This window comes from Stegodyphus dumicola, chromosome 4 (assembly GCF_044657685.1).
Source record: "Stegodyphus dumicola isolate Sdum_Otavi_A_Nest chromosome 4, ASM4465768v1".
NCBI lineage: Eukaryota > Metazoa > Arthropoda > Arachnida > Araneae > Eresidae > Stegodyphus > Stegodyphus dumicola.
In genome coordinates, this window is record NC_140771.1 from 142,356,238 (window position 1) to 142,378,365 (window position 22,128).

General features: G+C 31.9%; 1 protein-coding gene across 3 annotated transcripts in view; it reads right to left on the minus strand.

The window, feature by feature from the left end:
* Positions 1 to 22,128, minus strand: part of LOC118203333 (solute carrier family 35 member H1) — a 57,447-nt gene that overhangs the window by 11,965 nt on the left and 23,354 nt on the right. For all 3 annotated transcript variants that reach the window (XM_085815566.1, XM_085815567.1, XM_085815568.1), the window contains 3 exons: positions 16,026 to 16,194; positions 11,783 to 11,866; positions 11,255 to 11,430 (listed from right to left, as the gene is read on the minus strand). In XM_085815566.1, the coding sequence (XP_085671692.1) occupies positions 11,255 to 11,430; positions 11,783 to 11,866; positions 16,026 to 16,194 (429 nt within the window). The remainder of the gene's footprint in view (positions 1 to 11,254; positions 11,431 to 11,782; positions 11,867 to 16,025; positions 16,195 to 22,128) is intronic.

The following is a 22,128-nucleotide window of genomic DNA, read 5'->3' on the forward strand; positions in this document are numbered from 1 at the left end:
AAGAAGTAGAAATATCAGAATAAATATTTTGATAAATAAGTATTTTTGCTTCCTTTCAATACATTGGCTTGTTTATTCAGAAATTGTTTTACAAATGAAACTGAAATAACTTAAAATACCTTTGAAATGTGTTAAAATTTTTACATTATTTTGATTAAAGTTGGTACACTGAAATTACTTAGACTCAAAATACCACATCCAAATGCAATATTTCAGTAGCTCAATAATTTGAGTTCATTGCAATCTAAGTTCTAAATTCAAGACTTTTTTTTTTAAAGTTTCCAAATCTAAAACAAATTTTAGTGTTAAGAAAACAATGATTTATACTTTATCATAATTGGCAATTTTTTAAAACTTCCCTCCTTAAATGTTCAACATCTCAACACAAATTTTCAGTGACCTTTGCAACCTCTCCTGTTTAATATACCTACATTCAAATACATAAACAGAACCTTCACTAAAGGTTTTGTGGATTGCAAATCATGTTTTCTAAATTTTGTTAATTTTTGAATCAATAAGGAGCAACATGCTGAAAGGGAGCAAAAATTTTGTAATAAATTTGCAATTATACACATATAAATAGCTGCCACAACTTTCTCATATTTTAAGAATGAGAACAAAACTATTACATTTTTTTAGTAAAATGTAGTAAAAATAAATAGTATTTTTAGTAAAATTGTGAGCATAATATGCTTTATTTTTCCTGACTTACTGGCAGTTCCAGTGTTAAATCATTTACTACCCATTTTTTTCAAGAAACTGATGGATAAAATAATACAAAATAATAGCAAAAATAAAAGAGCTCTAAAACATAAATATTAACATAAAATCTAAAACATAAATATTTTTAATTTTGTTAAAAATATTTATTTTATGTTTTAGAGCTCTTTTATTTTTTATTTTTATAAGGTACACATTCATTCATACTGCCAATGTGTGCAGCTGGGATTATCTTTTTACTCATAATATATCAGTGGAGAGGAGGAAATATACAGGGTGGTTATAATTAAAGTGACTCTATTCAGACCCCTCTAGAACCTGTTCTACTTACTGAATTTTGATGAAATTTGGTATATATGTTATATGGACCATGGGAAATGATTTCTGTAATAAAAAAATTTCATAATCTTCTTCAAACCATTCTTCAACATGGGCCCTTTTTGCAATCCCCTTTAAACAACAATATTTAGGCAATGCAACTAAGCTATTGCAGACATTCTGATAAAACAGTTTACCAGTAAAGCTTGATCTTTTTTCGGTAAGGGCATGATTAACAATGACAAAGGCACATAGAAATAATTTTCTGGCTCTGACTGCAGGTCTCTTTATAGCTTCGTGCTAACTGGTGGTCAAAATTTTAAATATTTTTGTACTGCAGAAATCTTTTCCCCATAGTCCACATAACATATATACCAAGTTTCATAAAAATCTGATATGCAGACCGGGCTCTACAGGGGTCTGAATAGGGGCACTTAAATTATAACCACCCTGTACAAAGGCAGAATATAGCAAAGAGAAAGGGACAAACAATAAGGACTAAAGAAAATGCACTGAATTATTTTTCAAATAAACTTTTTACATCTACAATGAAATTAACTTCAACATTTTTCTGAAACAATCTGTCTATAAATCTTGCTTTCAATTCCTTCTAAACCTTATGAGATGTAAGGTCTAAAAATTACCTCTGCAAACTCTGTATGAGCAAAAAGACAATATTTTTGAATAAAAATGTTTCAGAAAAAGAAAAGTGTAAAGTATATTGCTAAGAGAAAACTGATACACATTTGAATATTCTGAAATAAATACATGGGAAAAAACTCTAAAGAAAAATGAAATTAATTTTAAAATAACTACAGCAGCTTTTGCTAAGAAGCACTTCGGAAACTATGTTTCTTAGCAATTATTAATTTTTCAAAATCAAAATATTCCTAAGTAAAAATGTCTTACTTTAATGCTATTTCTTAATAACAATTTTAATATATCATTATTTTGTGTGTGTGTGTGTGATTATGGCAAAGCCTAGAGGGCTATCTGCCTAAGGTGAGGACTTTCTAAGGGAAACTTGCTCGTATACACGTTACACATGAGGAAAACAACGAAAATGCCTATGCAGCCGGTCCATTCGCGAGATTCGAACCTCGGACCGAACTACCAGTGTTCAGCAACTTAACCGCTCAGCCGCTGGTGGGCGTTATCATTATTTTGAATGATATTTATCAATTTTATTACGTTTGTTTAAAAAAAAAAGTTGAAAAAAATCGCATTATTGCCAAAATAATAATAAATTTCCAAATTTAGTACCACATCTTAAATCAAAAGAAACCATATCTTAAAATAGAAAAGGATATTTTTGATGTAATATTTTATGAACTCTTCATTCTTCAAAAAGAAATAAGTTCAAGTGTTTAAGTTTCGATTAAGGCAGGTCTTTCTGCCCCTCCTGCCTGTTAAGAAGTAAGAAAGAATTCAAATGATAACCCATCACATACATATTTGCCAATAAATATGCCATAATAAAGGAAACCATATCTTAAAATGGGAATTTGATGTAATATTTTATGAACTCTTCATTCTCTAAAAAGAAATAAGTTCCATTCTCTAAAAAGAAATAAGTGTTTAAGTTTCGATTAACCCTTTCGTGGGCCGTGGGAAGATTACTTCCCACCTACATGTTCCTGGGAAATACACCTGTGGGAAGTACAAAACCCACTATAATATATTGGCTTTGCTATTATAATGTTGGGAACTCTAATTCTCACTTCAGTATTGTACTGCCATCTGTGTTCAATCGATTGAAAACAGAATTACCACATTTATTTTGAAAGTTCGAACACGTTGTGCGAGATCTGTTCCACTGAGACACCTGCTTTGATTGACATTTGCATTGCTATATGATTCTGCTTCAAATGTAAGTAAAGCATCTTTTTATTATAATAACGTTTTCTTATTTTGTATATTTCTGCAGTAACTATCTAATATTGAATAATAAATAATGGGTAAAAAGTGAAAATGCTATTGCATCATGTATAAAAGCCACGTGCAATAGTTATGTTAGAAAAATTAGAATATTTTTGAAAATACATTTGAAAATATCATTCAATTCTACTGAGAAAAAAAAAAAAAAAAGGATTATTTTGGCATGATTTTTACTGAGGAAATTTTACAGAATATTGTTGACGAAACAAACTCATATGCAAAGCAGACTAAGAAAAGGAAGAGATTGGGTCATACCACAAAAGACATTATCCTGAACTGGAAAGAAATCACATCAGAAAAATTGAAAGCATGGGTAGGTATGCATATACTCATGGGTATACATCAATTGCCTGAACTGAAAAACTGTTGGAGCACAGATCCTATTCTCAATGTTCAATCAGTAGCAAGAATAATAATTGCAAAGAGGTTCAAAAAATAACTGAGACTTTACATGTAAACGATAACAGCACAAATCCATGTGGACAATTTGCGTATGATAAACTCCTAAAGTCAGGCATCCTCTCACAGCTCAATGATTCCATACCTAAAGTCTACGAACCTTCGTCAACATTATAAATAGATGAATGTATGATAGCTTTCAAAGGGAGAACTTCATTGAAGCAGTATATGCCAATGAAGCCTATAAAAAGAGGTTACAAGGTGTGGTGTTTAGCAGACTCTAAGACTGGATATATTAAAAAATTTGAAATTTATTGTGGAAAAGAAACTTCTGATAATAAGGATAAAATATTGAGCTTAGGGGGAACAGTAATAACTAAACTAAATGGAAGATGTGAAACAGACAGGCCATCTTATAGCCTATGATAACTATTTGACATCTTTTAGGCTTTCAAAAAAGTCTACTTATAAGTGGTCTATTTTCTGTGGGGACTGTGAGGCTGCAAAGGAAGGCTAATAACAAACTACAAAGAGGGGAATCAGTGTTCCTAACTAAGGAAGAAGTTGCTGCAATAAAGTGGATGGACAAAAAGGCTGTTACATTGTTGACTACTGCACATAATTCAGCGATTATTACATCTGTAAATCGTACAAAAAGGATGGTACTAAAACAGAAGTACCTTTCCCTAAAGCTGTTGCCGTATATAACGATATCATGGTAGGGGTTGATTGTTTCGATCAAAAGAAAAGAAAGGTACCAAATACGAAGAAGATCTGTAGAATAGATCTGTAGAATCTGTAGAATCATATTTTTTATTTTCTTATTGATCTTGGCATTGTAAATAGTTTTATACTGTGGCAAGGAAACAAGAGAAACAGAAGTTTAGACCAGCTAACATTCTGTAGGCCGTTCTGCTAGCTTCCAAGCAAAGAGGTGTTCAGTTCCGAATGATGTACGCTTAGTCAGTGTAGGAAATCATATGCCAAAGATGGTTTCCAACTATAAACGATATAAGAAATGTAGCACAAAGGCACAAGAAAAGAGGACACGCTATATGTGTGCAGTATCTGAAGTACACTTGTGCATTGCAACATGTTTCTCATCTTTTCACGGCAAATAATCGCCTTTAAATTGAATTTTCTCTATGACCATAAAAGGTCCTGTGGGAAGTATACTTCCCACCCCTAAAATTTAAATGTAAACAAAAAATTTGGCAAAATAAAATATATTTCCTTAAATGCTATTGTTTAATTGATAATAAAACACACACACACACACACACACACACAAAAAAAAAAAAAAAAAAAAAAGGAAGAAATTCAAAAGAGAAATAAATGGCCCACGAAAGGGTTAAGGCAAGCCTTTCTGCCCCTCGTGCCTGTTAAGAAGTAGGAAAGAATTCAAATGATAACCCATCAAATACATATTTGCCAATGAATTGAAAAATATTTCTCTGTCAATGAATAGAAAAATATTTCTCCAGAATGTTAATTCGCACTCAAAATGACAGTTTTAAAAAAAAGATATCCCAGATGAGTAAAATTAAGGACCTCTCGTTGATTTGGAATGAAATTAAGAATTTTTAGAGACCGAAAATCATTTCCTGAAAACTAAGGACTTTCGAGTATTTTAAGGATCGTATGAACCCTGTAAAAAGAGAAAATCCACTGATGCAAGAATCAGCTGCAAAGACTTTATCTTAACTGTTATAGTAAAAATAAATTAATAAACCAAGATTTAAAAAGATAAAAAACATAATATTTACCAGGCATGTGACTCAATGCAGAGCAATTTGTAGAACCATGCATGGAAATTAATTAGCAGGAGATAAATTGTGATCCCTGATGGAGCATGATTTACTTCAAATGATTACAACAAAAGAAAGTATATTATTGAAAGCAAAGAGAAAAATATGTACTCCGTCAATGAAAAGAAAGTTTCAGTAAGGGATTTATGACTATTACAGGATTTTCTAACAATTGAGAAATCAAAAATAAAAAGAATGGAGAAAAAATGTTAAAATCAACTCAACATACTATAAAGATAAAGTTTTACGTCCGATATTTACAGAAGAAACTATTTCTTTATCTCAACGACTTTCAAAGAGTAAAACTTCATTGAGACAAAGCAACAAGTCAAACTTCGAAAGGTAGCACTGCATTCCTTGAAAAAATGAAGACTGATACAGCTATTGCAAATATACCTTTTCATTGCATTCCTGCAAGCCCCTGATAGGACTACTGTGCCTATGGTCTCCTGAAAAGAGATATTTCAAAGTGCAAACCCACCGTGATTGCTGGTCTCTGATACTGGAAGAGAAATAAAAATCAATATCCCAGGAAATTTCATAAAAAAAACCTTCAATCATGGAAATTATGATGAATCCAGAAAAAGGCTATCAGAACGAACACTTAAAAGAAACTCTTAACATTTTAAAGATTAATTAACCCCCCCCCCCAAAAAAAAATCATTCTAAAAATGTGCAAAGACCCTTTGTAGATAAATAAGTAAAAGGTAAAATGATTAGTACATAAGATTTTGAATGTTAAATTAGAGACACTTCCTAATCAGAGCAAATGGATCAAATGAATCTTGAGAAGAATTCTCATCATGGAAAGTAACTTTCTTTACAAATTACAAACTGATTAACTGCTTGAAGGTGCCATTTTTATTTGCTAGTTTATAAAAGTCAGTCTTCTATTCCAACAACAATTGCCAACACATTTAGGCCATCTGTACAACCACAGTCTACATCAGGGACTTGTATTTGTATAATACCAATTTGAGCAGGAGGAATTTTTTTAGAGACTTGTAATATTTTTGTTGCATGAGGTAGAAGATCCTCTTTCGCAGCCGATTTTTTTTATAGAAATAAACTCGTTCAGTCAGGGCTTGATATGAAGACGTGATAGATACAGGTCCTCTTCCAATATTTTTCTTTGGAATACGATTTTCCGTATGGCCACTACTCAAATTTTCTGCAAAAGTATTAACAGTTTCTTCAAGCTGTTCTTCACTTTCAAAAGTGTTAGCAATTTGTTTGAGTTGTTCGTCGGTTTCAATATTTGCAATTTTGTTCACCAGGCAAAAAAGATGTTGCTATGCCTCTTCTTGGTTTAATGCCAAACATGGTTTCTTAAGGACTTTGGCATATTCCTTCCTGATATGTATTGTTCTTCGAAAATTGAACAAAGGGCAAACCATCTGACCATTTATTGTATTGTTATTGTTCATCCATGCAGTTAACATATTCTGTATATTCTGATTATCCCTTTCAACTGAGGCTTGTGTTTGACAATGACGAGGCTTTCCATGAACTATCTTAACATCTTTCCACATAGTGCATGGTTCGGATATGATTTGATTACTAAATTTCCCACCCTTATCTGAATGCAATATAGCTGGAGCACCAAATGTTAAAAATATTTGAAGATGATGATATGATACTTCTTCAGCTGTCTTAGTTTTCAACGGTCACAGCTGGACAAATTTAGTTAAATTAGCTTGATACACCATTATGAACTTATATTCACCATCCCTGAGTGACAGCTGGTCTATAAGATCAACTTGACACCTTCAGTTTAACTTGGAACTGACCATTGGTTTCACAACAGTACCTTTCTTAAGTACACTATGCTGCATTTGACATTGTTTACATAAATTTAAATATAACATTACAACTTCTATGTAATATTTTATATTTACCTAGCAAATATTTAAGCATAAGTATTCTTCCTCCACAGCCTAGTCTAGTGTGAGTTTCAAATAGTACGCTGAACAATTCATCATTAGCAACATAATACTGTATAGTCGTTTCTCCTGCTTTTAAGGATACAATGAATTTTTCATCATCATTAATTTTTAAAATGTCAAAACATCTTAATTGTCTGTAAAACAATGGTGTGCTGTATTTAGTTTTTACAGAAATCACTTCAGAAAGTATTTTAGAGTACTTTACTTGTCAAAAACAAAAACAATTGTCTTCTGGTTTACTCACAATTAATGAATTTGACTTTTCAAAGAAAAGTTCACAATTCACTGCAGTATCTATTCAATATAAATTAGGGTATCGGATAAAAAAACAAAATTTAAGAAAACATTGCATACCATCAAACCTTGCATAAGATTGACAAGCAGTGTTCCAAAGTCTAACAAATACATGCCACATAACTTCAATTGCAGCAGAACAAAGGACTTCTCTTTTCAGCTTCCACTCTGATTGTCGACATACACCGGGGATGGTCCAAATGTACAAGAACATAATGAAATATCTGGTCCTTCATTGATGTATTTGGTATATGATGACATTCACCGGTGAATGCCAACATTCTCCAATTTCAGTTTTTCAGAGTAACGTATTCAAACGATGAACTAGTTGACAAGCTGATCGTGTATGGAGCTACAGATTGTAACGGCCACATCACTTGGCAGTAGTACCAAGAACGTTAAATGAATAGACGTGGTCTCTTGAGTCCTGTTGTTTTCCTTACGCAAATTAGTTCAGAGTTCAATCAGAGATAAATTAACGTGCTTGCCGCTGACTGGCCGATGTTGTGTATATATATGTGGAGATTGTAAATGCGAGGGAGTTTGCTGGTTTCCTTTTCTCTTTTGTTGCTTTTAATGTAAAGGCTACTGTTACAGCCTAGTTTATTTAAGATTAGTTTTATTTTTATATTAGTTCCGACACTTATTTAAGCAAGGCAAAGGATGCTTTTGAGACTGCTCCAATGCTAACAGGTTATGGGCCCAGCTCAACTTAGCTTTCAAGGAATGTAAGCGAAGAGTGCCGTTATCTGCGAAAAGAAGCTGGCCTATTTAGAAATTTGTTCAAGTGGTTGCGCTTACGCGTAACTAAGGATGTCATTACTATCAGAAGGGTTTAAATTATTGAACCATGACCAACTAGTACCGATGGAAAGTCGATATAAAGATGCTGTGCTAGACAGAAATTGTTGGAGCTTCACAGAAGGTAAAGAAGAAAAGATGGCTAAAAGTGCAACAAAGAAAAATCTGAAAACCTTCAGATCTTATATTATGCCTACAGGGATGCTTATTAACCATTCTGTGTGGTACCTTTATTTATTAAATATCATGTTCTTTGCACTTAAACCATAAAATTCAATTCAACAGCAATATCACAAACTATTTAAAAAAGCACACGTTTAGAATTTCTGATACACAGTCTTGTGTGCTGGAGATAAAAATGTTTTTTCGTACAGTTTTGCTATTGCTGATTTTGAAATAGTTGTGTTTTTTAATCAAAAACTCATAAATGCTTTACAAAATATGAAATGGATAATAAAACAAATTCAAAATTTGGACTTCCAGATGCCCATATTTGGGCAGAGAATTATATTATTCATAATTTCATGGCTCTAGGTACATTTATGCAGATTTTCTTCATTATTTAACTCCTTTATATATATAACACAGGGTGATAATATTTGGTGGTAACAATTTGAAAAATGAAACAGACATTTAAAGTTTTTGATGCAAAATGTCAAAACAAAATTAATAGCCCTTCTGGGCTAATGCTCTTTAGGCTAACAAGGTGTGACAAGCTAGATTTCACTTTGAGAGAAACAGAGCCTTCACTATGTTGTATTATGGAATTAAAACTGAGTTCAGGCAATTGATACAAGAATGTTCAAATGGTAAATAAGCATGGGAGGTTCTACAGAAGCAATTTGAACCAAAAACAAGAGCCACAATAATCCAGGTTCTAGATTAATTTTTCAGCGCTAGATATGCACATGATAAAGAAATTGGGCTATTCATTGCGAGGATAAAAATGACTGTGAAGAAGCTGGCCGAAGCTGGACACAGCTTAGCAGATTTTTTTAAAGGTTTTCAATAATAAATCACAAATTTAAAGTGGATGATAAAAATTGGCAGTTCAAAGATAAAGAATTAATGTTAGTAGAAAATGATGTGTCAACTACAGATAAAGGAGGTTAACGCAGACAAGTTTAATTGGGTCATAGATATGGCAGCTACAACTAATTTCTGTAATAACAAAAATTTAATGATAAACTTTGAGGAAATAGATGATATGTCTCTAGCTGCAGGAAATTGTGAAAGTAAAGTATTAGGAAAGGGTACCGTAAAATTTGCAGTAAAAGTAGTCAACCGAATAAATTGGATTCAGTTAGAAAAGGTGTTGTATAATCCAAATCTAAGAACAAATTTACTTTTGGGAGCAAGGTTAGAAAAAGCAGGTGCCCATCTTATAGGTTCAAATGAAAGATATGGATATATTTTAATAACTGGGATAGGTTATGTTCACGAAAGACACTGGAAAGCTAAAAAAATGCTTTATCGATAACTCAGTAACAAAATGGCGGCGCAGGAAAGAAACCTGTAATGAGAAGAAAGGATTGAAAAGTCAAAATTGGTTTGAAGGATCGAAATTCCCCTTCCTTACAGCCATTAGGTTCATCTATTTTTGGTGTAAGGAAATGACATCTGTTGAATTTTGTGAACTCCAGATCAAGATGAACCACAGTACAGTTGTAGACTGGAACAGTTACATGCGTGAGGTGTGTGCCTCAGCTTTAATTGCTCGACCCAAGTCTAAAATTAGCGGATGTGGCAAAATTATTGAAGTAGACGAAAGCCTTTTCAGTAAAAGAAGTGTTCAGTAAAGGACGTGTTCTTCCGCCACAATGGGTTTTTGGCGGATTATGCAGAGACTCAAATTAATGTTTCTTAGTCGCTGTTCCAGATCGATCGGCGAAAACCTTATTGAACATAATAAAGGATAATATCGCAGAAGGAAGCGTTATTTATACTGAGTGCTGGAAATCATACAAGTCAGATGAACTGCAAGATGCCGGTTTTGAACACTTTACTGTCAACCACAACTACAATTTTGTGGACCCGGAAAGTGGGTGTCATACACAAACAGTAGGACGGCTGTGGGGCAGTGCTAAATGGCGTAATAAATGCCATCGGGGCATTGCTCGACAGCATTTTGATTCTTACTTGTCCGAGTTTATATACAGACATTTGCACAAAAAAACTGAAATTTTTTCTGCTATGTTGGAAGACATAAAAAATTTTATGCCACCTGCTTAATTGCAAGTATATTTAGCCTTTTTTTTTCATAAAGTAATACAAAATTGTATTATATTTATATATATTAACATCTCATCTAAATTAAAATAAAAATCTGAAATAGGTATTTACTATTATGTTTCCATTCAGTTATTTTAGCCCTTTTTATATAAATAATAATAAAAAATTGCATGATGTGAAATTAACCTTTGATCTAAATCAAAATAATAATCTGAAACAGTTATTTACTCTTATGCTTCCATTCAGTCATGTTTAGCCTTTTTTATATAAATTATAATAATAAAAAAGTACTATATGAAAGTAATTTTTTATCTAAATTAAAACATCAATCTTAGTTATTTACTACTTCCTTTCTTGCATTAGGGTTGCTGCAATTATTTTTGGCAGCATTGGCATCAACAATAGTTTGGGGATTTTTTTACGGTCCTCAAAACTGAATAGTACCGATAAAGTGTTTATATGTTTATGCAGATATCCTATGCAGTACTGCTCTGTCTGATTCAATTGTTTGAGTGATACAGATAGGAAAATGATAGCATTTTTGCTACAATGCACAATGACCATATTTTGAAAGTGACAAAGACTGAAGGTTGTGTAGATTTATTTTCATTACATTTTTTATCACACCTTGTATGTCTGTCGGACAATGCTATTATAAAGAAATTTAATACCTGACATTTTTTAATTACCTCAAATTCAAAATAATAAATTTCATTTTAAGCAAATATCTCGTCATTATCAGAAAGATTAAAATAAATTAAATCATATTATTTTAACTGAAAATATATAAAAGCTTACCTTAAATACACCTGCAATGGACAGAGTTAGACTAGAGGTGTACACAAGTAGCAAATATTCACTAAGCTCCATAAAGAAAGCAAGTATTGATCCAGCTAGTATATAACCTAATGTTGTAAATACAACACTGACTTCCTTGTAACGGAACACTTTTTCTGATGTTGCAATCGGTATACCTAGAAGCAAAATATTCTCAAAATCATAGCAGCTCAAAAGGACACAAAAAGAACAATTAACCTCTTGCCTCATGAAATAAATCCAACATGGTGGATGAAGAAATGGATGAAAATGAAGAAAACAGTCAATGGTGTATGTACCATGGACTATTTACTTCCATTTCTTTATCATTAGCCTTGTATGATTGTAAGCAAAGGGGGTTAACTTTAAGAAGCACATAAGATACTATACTTAGAGCATTTTTCTACATAGCATGCAAAATTTATTATTTCTCTATTATTATTTTGCACTTTACCATATAAATGATTAGAGAAATTACACACAAATAAAAAATTAGAAGCAAAAGCTTACCTTCAAAAATTACAGCTAAAGGCAAGAGTCCTATTACCATCCATGGCTGAACATGGTAAATCATATCAACAGGATTTCCAAGCCCTTTGGAGGAAATAATAGTATTTATATGAACTTTATCAGAGATAACAATAATGGTTAATATAAAGATATACATAAGGGGGGAAGAAGGAAAAAAAGGGGAGGGAGTTGCTACTTATACAAAACAAATAGACTTCTTATGCTTCTCAGCTGCTATCTCTGACATGATTATTTATAAGAAATGGCAGTACATATTAGCCATTGTTTCAATAGTCAATAGACTTAGCCTCAGAAGTCTTTAAGCCGCTGTCATACGTAACACCTTGAACACTAAAATCACCATAATAAAAAAAAATTTCTCAAATACCTGGGTGACTAAAAAAAAAATCAGCTGAAAATACAAGAGGTCAAGATGGTAAGGAGATAGATGCAGAGATTTCAAGCCACACACAAATACATTCTACTTCACAATCTTGGTCGCTTGAGATTTTGTTTTGTTACGCTGATAAGAATGAAAAATCTAATCAAAAATCCACATTAGTTTGGTTCAATTTTGGTATCAAAATTCATGTCTATAGATATGGGGAAATTCACATTTATTCTGACACCATGCAGCAGGAATGCAAGAGAAAATATCAACAGTAACTGAAAAAGAAGGTAGGCAGAAGTGGGCTGAGATGAAGAAAGGAATCGTGTGTTCCTCTACATGAGATTTATAATTATGATTGCAGCAAATGACTGTATTCATAAAAACAGTATACCAATGAACCATCCTTTTTTGATATTTCTGATAGACATACATAAATATAAATGTTCAGCTTTCTGATCAGCTACTAGGTTTATAAGATTAAATAAGTATGAGGGTCACTCTGAAATTTTTGAAATATACATAGGCTTTCGAAGTTATACTTATGAAATTTTAGAAATGCTAAAGCTGTAGGCAAATTTTCCAAAGATTAAATACTTTAAGTCACTCATTTCTTGGAATCGAAAAAATGTATTTAAATCTCATCTTAAGAATGAAAATGATTCCGCATAACTTCTTTTTCAGACTAAAGAATAGCTAAAAGTAACACATAGCTAAATCAGGTAGATGTTCTATCACTTTGATGTGTTGTTCAAGAAAATTGTCAATCTTGCTGAATGAGAAGATGTATTGTCATGGTCGAGCACGAGTCCTCTAACATTCACTTCTTGAAGAATTTCTGAAAGACATTTAGTGGTGTACCAGTTAGCTGTTACCTTCTGCGCTTCCAGCTTAATGGCTTTGACCAGCCAGCACTTCCGAAGAAAACGACATAGGTTACTTTTTTCATGTCATGTTGTCTTTTCATTCTTGTAGGCTTGGGATCATCTTTAAAGATCCATACTTTGCTTTCTTGATCTATTGGGGCATCAAAAAATAGTATGCACACTTCGAAAAAAAAAGGAGAGTTCTACATCTTCCATTCTACTGGGCCGATTGACGAAATTCAAATTGCATTTTTGATGTCTCAAAAGCGCGGCTTTTTTTGCACAGTGTACATTTCATCACCAGTTACAATTTTAGTAATAATGTGGTGGCCACCATCTTTAAGTAATTTAAAGGTTTCTTTACTGATTCTGAGATGCTTCTGTTTTTTATGCTCAGTTAAATTATGAGGAACCCAAAAGAAAACTAGTGTTTTCATATACAATTTTTCATGAATACTTTTAAGTATGGCAGCGAATCTGATATTAAGTTCCTTCAGTATCATTCGGTAGGTGCAGCGATTATCATTGATTAACATTTTTCATATGGTAGACATATTATCTGGGATTGCTGTTGAAAATATCCTCCCAGTGTGTTCTTCATCCCGAAGAGAATTGCAATCTCTGTTAAATCTCCATTTTCCCTTCTGCTTAAACTTTTTTCTGGGCTAAACTATTGCAATTGGCCAATAAAAAATCATCTGGTAGGCTAAACTTTTTATTCTCAAATCTAACCATTAATTTTTTTCTGACACTTATTATCTACATGTATCTCAAAAATTTTAGGGTTACCTCCATACATGCTCTCTTGCACAGAATATGCTCATGAAGAACATTACCATTTGCTAATGCTGATACAAACAGGCTTATCATCTTTCATTCACAAATTAGCATACCTAAAATCTTACATTTCCTGAATCACCTCTGCAGTAATTAATAATAATATGTGCCTGACTTGAACACTTTTCGCACATATTTCACGCCACTTCTATGTGCACTCGCTATACTTATCTAGCACATACTGAGAGATAATTACTGTGGAATATTCTTCATTTGCTACGAAATAAATCACCCTATGCTCTTTCTCCTTTGATGGAACTTTTTCGACAGCCATAAAATGACTCAATTATGTGGAATAGCTTCTATTATGGAGATTGGAAATCTGCATCCACTGAGTAAGCTGCCTCAAACATCTTCAAAATTACACTTTCTATCACAACACAGATTCTCTCCTTTCCAAAAATTTCACAGAGATTCAGCAGTGCTAAATCACTTTCATACGACTCCTTCTTATATATAAAACTTGCAAATTGAATTACTGAACACAGGTTAAACATAATTAAAGGAAAGGAAAGAAAAAAAAAAAAAAAAAGAATTTTTAAATAAAAAGCTTCATTACAAAAGAAAAATCTTCATTGTAAAAAATATTCATTCTTATTTTTTCAAATTAATGCAATGCTTTATATTTTGCATTTATAAAATAATACCGATGACCAATAAACTTTTCAAACTCATGAAGCAGAATGCTGACACTTTAAAAAACGCTTGCAAGAACTACTTTATCTCAGGTTTTATTTTAGTTAAGATATTATTTTTATGTTAATTCTTTCCTGTACCTACTATTCTGTCATTGCCACAATGCAAATTACATTGAACATAAAATAGTAAATGAATTTGTAGCCCCACAAAGTAGTTAATCCTTTATCTATGTGCCGATCTTCATTTTGAGTCTGATTTTGTGTTTATTAGTGCACAGCGTATAAATTAAGGTAACAGCAGTCAGCTAAATGAGATATTGAATATAATATTCTATGTTGTATGTAATATATATGAGGTATGTTTTTAAAGTCAATACCATTTGGAAATAAAAAAGAAACAAATAGAATTTTCTTAACAGTTTTTTTTTTATATAAAAGCCTGTAGCTCAATCTATCTTCCTATATAATTTCCACCAATAATAAGGCCCTTATCATATTATACAACCACTTTTGGAATCCCCTCTTCATAGGAGTTTGCTGCCTGATTTAACACTCCCTGCAACATGGTCGTTTTGACCTCATCATCGTCAGTATGATGAAGACAGCCAAGATGCTTCTTCAAACGCAGGAACAGGTAGTAGCCACTGGGCACTAGACTGGAACTGTACGAAGAGCGATCAAGTTGTTTGCGAAATGATGCAATCTTAAGTTCATTTAGCAGCATGTGGAAAGGCATTTTCAAGAAGCAAAATGATCCCTCTACTCAGCATGCCTCAACTTTTGATTTGGATTACGTGGTGCAATTTTAGACTCACAACTCACAATATGTCATTGAATTTATTGTGTCACCCCAAGGCAAAAAATCCTTGATTCTGCGATTCTGTAAGCAATCCAGATTTTGTCCCCTGTCCCAATTTGGGTTAAAAAATCATTACCTTCCTCTGTGTACCACTGAAGGAAAATTAGAGCACTACTTAAATGTTTGGTTTAATGCACCTCTGTCAAAATTTTCAGTACCCAGCATGCATACAATTTTCAATAATCCTCATAGTTTCATACAGAACACTGACTGAAACCTGAGGGAAGTCATCAGATAATGATAAAATCATAAAATGTCTGTTCTGTTTCACTTGTTTATCAACTTTCGGCACCAAATCTTCAGTAATGACAGAAGATCGCCCACTTCATTCATTATCATGAACAATCATGCAGTGATCTTTATTTTAAAAACCTAGTTCATACTTAAATACCTGAGAATCATTTCTGAGACCCCATTAATAACAGTGACTAGATTTTGTTAAAATTTAATTGTATTACAAGTTAGATTTTATTCATCATTTTAGTTAAGTTATTAGCTCTTGTCTATATTCTTGAAGCTAAAAATTCTAGTAAATAGAAAGACAAGAGTTTAAATACAGGAAGGTTTAATTTTAAACTTTCATTTATACATATTGAATATGCAAAAATTAAATACTAATCAGTTTTATAACATAGATGAAATATGTACACTGTACCCAATTCTTTTCGCTGCACAACCATTTGGGCAAGAGTCCAACGCAAACCAGCAAGGAAAGAGGCACTGAGTACAAGCAGGAAGCCCTCCAAATTAAACTGAGTAGATTGGTATGTGAACATAAATAATCCTGCAGCTATTAAAACTACCACAACAATTAAAGAGTATCTCTGGAAAAAACAGGGGGAAAAAAATCAAACTTCTACCAAACATAACAAGCACATATTTGTATAAAAATTAAGATCATATGATTTATTTAAAAAGAAAAGATATATATTCAATAGCAAAGAATTACACATATATGTATAGTTAAGATATTGTGGTGTTACATTTTATAAACCAGAAAAGACAGCATGTCCTAAATAGCTATGTAATATGGAGAAATTTTATAATGAGTGAATAAACATTTGCTACATATTCCAAAACAAATCAAATGTTATATATACATGTCATTTGAACTTTATGGAAATGGTTTTCTATTTAAATTTTCTCATTAGTATTTTGGGATAAACATTTGACATTTTTAATACAATTGTCTGTTACAGTTTATTTTAATTGGAATACAGAATAAGAGATTCATTTTAGTAATGGCTTCTAAAACTAATAGATGAACCAAATCTGTTAGTTTTAGGAGAAACTAATAGATGAGCAATAATAAAAAAAAAACTAAAGATTAAATATACTTTCTAATTGTACCAACAAATTGAAAGTGGTGTAAAAATTGAGGTCATCACATTTTAAAGAAAGATACTTTCTTAATACATTAAATTTGAAAAGGAAAACACAGTTCTTTCTTGATAACTTAATTGATAAAGCTATATAAAAATAAATTTTCCTTAGATCTTGAATGAGTATTTCATTTCACAAATCCCTAATATCTTCTATAATGTTGAAGAATTTATAAATGTTGTCAATAATATCATTTACATTTCTTTAAATATTTTATGAGTAATTAACTGAGATAAGAGGACAATGCTAAATTAATCTCCAATTTCTTGTGTGAACTTCACCAATTTATAACATATTTTTGTCAATTTGCACAAAGATTTAATATCTTTGAACCTAGTTGAATTGATTTTATAGGTGGATTAATTTTACAATGATTACTAGCAGTAACTTCTTTTAGTTACCAAGATAAGTTTTAGCTCCCCTTTGGGTTTAAATTAAATTCTTCATTGGGGTTTTTATTTAGCACTTTGGGTTTATCTGTTTCTGTAATAGTTTCCTGATCAGTCTTGCTTGCTGTAAGAATAAGAGTTCTAAATGATACCTACTTATCAAGTTTTAAATCTAATTAATTGAATAACATTTATCTGTTATATGTGATTAAATAGAAAAAACCTTTCCTTTAAATAATGCTATCAGCAAGAAAAGCAACCATACAAAATTAAATGAAGCAGAATTTAGTACAGTGTTATACTTATCTTGCTTGTAGGCTTGAAATTAACACATTACTCTTTGTGAGAAAACTACTAAAAGTAAATTAAACTTATAATAAAAAGTTCTGTTTTAAAATTTAAGGCTTACAAAACACCAACTCTCTCAAAAGAATCAAACTAGTATACAACATAACTCTAAAAAGAAATGTATAAGTTTCTAAAAAATCATTAAAGTCCAACATTTCCACTTCTAGTAATGCTCAGAACTCTAGATATTATTTTCAATTGATTCTGTGAGAAAATATTTTTCAGTAAATGGCCTCATCTAGTTCCTGTATGAGGTTTCCATAGAGCAAAATCAAGCTTTAAAAAAATATGAGTCTTTTAAAATGCTGAATCAGACATCACTATTTTTAATTGTTTTAGTAGAACTATTTGGCAATGGTTAATCAGCCAGAAGTATCTAACCTCTTCCTCAAATTTATGCATTTTATGATAGAGCAATCGATTGTTCACCCTCCAATGATAACAGTTAGTACTGAATTTGGATACAAAAGAAGTAATACAACATGTACTGAATCCTAATGGTCATGTATTTTGTTACTGGTAAAAGACATAAATATAAAGAGACAAACATTAAAATTTTGTCTGTATTGCATATAAAGGCATATAAATTAAATTCAGTAACATCCTATACATTTGTTATTGCTCTCAAAGATCTCAACAAAATATTTCTTCAAAATACCATTCACTAACAATGTATCTTTATAAGGATGTAGCTAGAATTAGTTGTGATATTGAAAGAACCATATGATGCTAATCAATGTTCATTTTTAATAACATGAAAACCTTCAAAATTGACATTCTAATGTCAATAATAAGTATAATACAAAAACAGCAGTTGCAGCAAACAATATCTAATGATGCTTGCTTATGGATAACTTTCAACATGTAATAGATTTCTACATTGTCTGATGCTACTGCACAAGTTCTTAATGGCATTAATATATTACACAGATAACAGTTCTGTATAATTTAAGTATTAATGGCTTCCATATAACCTTTATGTTCACATTATTAGGATTTCCTGAGTTCTAACAGCAGTAATCATTCCACAAAAGAATTTACCCCCATTCCACCTTTTGTTATTTTGACAATCACATACAGACTGCACTTAACTTTTTCCAGGCAGACGTCCCATATATACATTCGCTACTACATTTCTCGCAACTGGATATCCCACCTGTGCATCACTGGAGAGAGAACATATGGAGTGCATTTTAGGCTGAAACATTTTTTAAGGACCACTAGATGGCAACCTGTGTTCATTACTTTTGAAATGAATATAGTTTTAGAATTCGGACCTTCAGTTTGATCACAATGTGCATAATGTTTGTGTCAGCTGTTGTGGAGGAGGAAGGAAAGCGTAATGCAAAGAAACATAGCTCGGCTCTTTAACTCGCCACGTGATATAAACATTCATGTTTCTAATAGATCTTCAAATCCTTTATTTAGCCACTATGTAGGGTTTCATTACAAATTGCATTGCTATTATTACTTATATTTCACATACTTCTCTTTTTATTTTGGAAAACCTTGAATTCAGTTTATTATGGCAAGCAAGCATTATTTGTCAGAGGAAGGATATACTCACATGGCAAATGAGCCAGTTAGTGACAAGACTGAGAGTGATGATTCATTTTCTAAAGAGTTAGGCAGCGATATTTCTAGTGATTCTGATGTTGGAGACTAAGCTCGTTTTCTGCCTGCCTTCCACTTTCCGTGATGGATTTTGTTACCTTTTCTTGTAAATAGTCTTTCTTGTATTTTTTAATTAATTTTAAAAGTTTATTAAAGCATTTTGTTGATTAACACTCTGGAACAATTTGAATAGTGTTTCTGAAAAATTATTTTTCAAAGTAAGCAATTTTTTATACATTTTCATGTAAAGAGAAAAACATTATTAAATGCTAATTTTAACACAACTTAAGTAATAATTCAAAACAGTACCAAAAATTATGGTATTAGGACTTTTTTAATTTTTTTTTCCCCTAAAGTTAGGTTTAGCATCACAATTTGTATATAAAAAAAATTATTATCACTTTTTGCCAACTTAAAGTGTTCAATTTAAACTCCTCATAGCACTGTCCTTTTCTTTATTATACATCCAGATCCTTATGATTTTCATCAATAAACAAAATCAATTTATATTGTTCATAATCATAAGGATTTTCAGATTTAAGGGGGAAATTATTCATCTTCATGGAATATTTAATACCCTTTTGAAAGATACAATACCTTAATTAATTATATCTATATTTACATCTTAGTAAAATACCTCCATATATTAAATAACATATGGCTAGTGAAGAAATAGAACCTGTTAATATACATACTTTGCAGTCATTTCCTGTTTTCCAAAATTCACTTTGCCACTGTGAGCGCAGCGCCCCCCCCCCCCCCCGGTGAGAAAAAATTTTTACTGGCGAGTCAGTCAACAAGAGTACGAGATGGAGTAGGTTTAATACATGAGTTTCTTTACATTGAGTGCCAGTTTTATTTACAGTCCATTTTAGAGAATGAGTCTATAACAATGTTACCTTTAAGAAAGTGAACCGGCCAACATATTGGTCCTTAACTCTTTCGCATCGAGAGGCGACCAAATCTGTTTTCAACAAACATCGAAAACGCCCATGTTTACAAATTTGTCTTGGAATAGTTTTCCTTTCCCCCTTCTGTGGTTTCATCCATTCATCCATTGTGTGCAGTTTCACCTTAAGGCCGGATTGCACCTGCAAACGTCAATAGCTTTCCGTATTTCTCCTTTATTTGCTTCAAAAGAATGATTGACATGTCTTTTAACAACTCGCGAAACCAATGAGCCATACACTAACATGGAGGGGAAAGAACTAGGTAGAAAATAAACGAGGCGTTGGGGCAGCTTGCCGTTGCCTGAATGAACGGGCGCTACGGGTGATTTCGATGCGAAAGAGTTAAGCCAGAAATAATTATAAATGAGAATCGTCTTCAAAGTGTATGTGGATTTGAAGGGTGTGGCTACTTCAAGATTTGAGAGAAGAATATTCAGCAGTCAAGTAGGTGATAATTTACTGAATTTACTGTTTGAATTATTTGAGATTTAATTTGAGCTAATAACTAAAAGTACTGTTGTGAACTTTGTTGTATTTCTTAGAAATTTGAGTTGTGTCAGAATTTAAAATGTTTAAAGGTGCAATTAAAGAGGATTTAAGGCTTATAGCCTTTGAAATAGGAGTTGAGCTAACAGATAAAATGACAGTTTTAGAATTAAACACAGCCATCAAAAACAGTGATCCGTATAAATCTGATCCCGATTCTGTAAATGAAATTGAAAAACATGATTATTGAGAGGAGAAAATCTGAGGAATCCAAACAATTAGAGCTTGAGAAAATTAAGTTAGAGCGTTCTAAAGCAGAATTAGAGTTGGTTAAAATACGTGCAGAAATAAAATCAGATTTTTCTAAAAACAAAAGTAATAATGAATCATTGGACACTTAAAAAACGCGTTTGTACTTTAGCTATGAAAATACCTACAGTACCAGAAGGTTGGGCTTTTTCTTTTCCTCTTTGGAGAGAGCATTTGTTTCTAAGGAAATACCGGAAAAATACAAAACGGAAATTTTGTTGAATTTGTTAGGTGATAAGGCATCTAATATAATCACTTATATAGAGGAGAAAGATTTAATTAATTACACAAAAGTAAAAGAAATAGTATTATGAGAATTTCAACCAACACCATATTTATGTTTGGAGCAATTTAAAAAAGCATCGAGACTAAAAAATGAAACTCATGTTCAGTTTGCTTCGAGTTTAACTACAGGTTGGAACTATTATTTAAAATTGTGAGATGTAAAGGATTTTGAGTCATTAAATCAACTTATAATATCTGATAAAATTTATCAAACTCTTGATAAAGAAACAGCAACTCATATTAGTGAGAGACAAGGAGACAAGTGGTTTAAACCCAGTGAGCTCAGTAAAAAGGTGGATTTATTTTTCACATCTAAAGGAAAATCACTTGCTGTCAGTTCTAATAGTTATAAGAGTTCTTTGAAAAATGTTTTGAAAGTATTTCTTTCAGATATGTCCTCTAATTGTGTGTTATGTAAAACTGAATATCACCATTTATCTAAATGTCCAAATTATCTAAAATTATCAGTGAACGATAGGGTGTAAGTAGTTAAAAATAATATGTGCTTTAACTGCATGTCTAATAAACACTCTGTATTAAACTGCTCTTCAAAAATGTCTTGTTTCTGCAAAAAGAGGCATCATAAAACATTGCATTTTCCAAACCGAAATTCAAATGGATCAAATTCAAAAAATTGTAACGCGTGTAGAAAAAAACGAACTGGCAATTAAAAGTGAGTCAGCAAATATTGCTCAAGATTCAAGGCCATTAACAACCTCAGTGTGTGAAGATCGTAAGTTTCCTAATGCAGAAGCCCAAGAGTTTGTGCAAAGCTTAACATTCTTGAGTTATCATTCGAATAAAAAGAAAAATAAAGTGTTACTAAGTACCGCAATTTGTATTTTGACAGACGCAAACGGAAATGAATATAAATTATGATGCCTTTTAGATGAGGGAAGTGAATCCTGTCTATTAGGTAAATGAATCATAGATATCATGCAATTAAAAAAGGAAAAAGTAGATATAGTAGTTTGCGGTTTAAATGATTCATCTC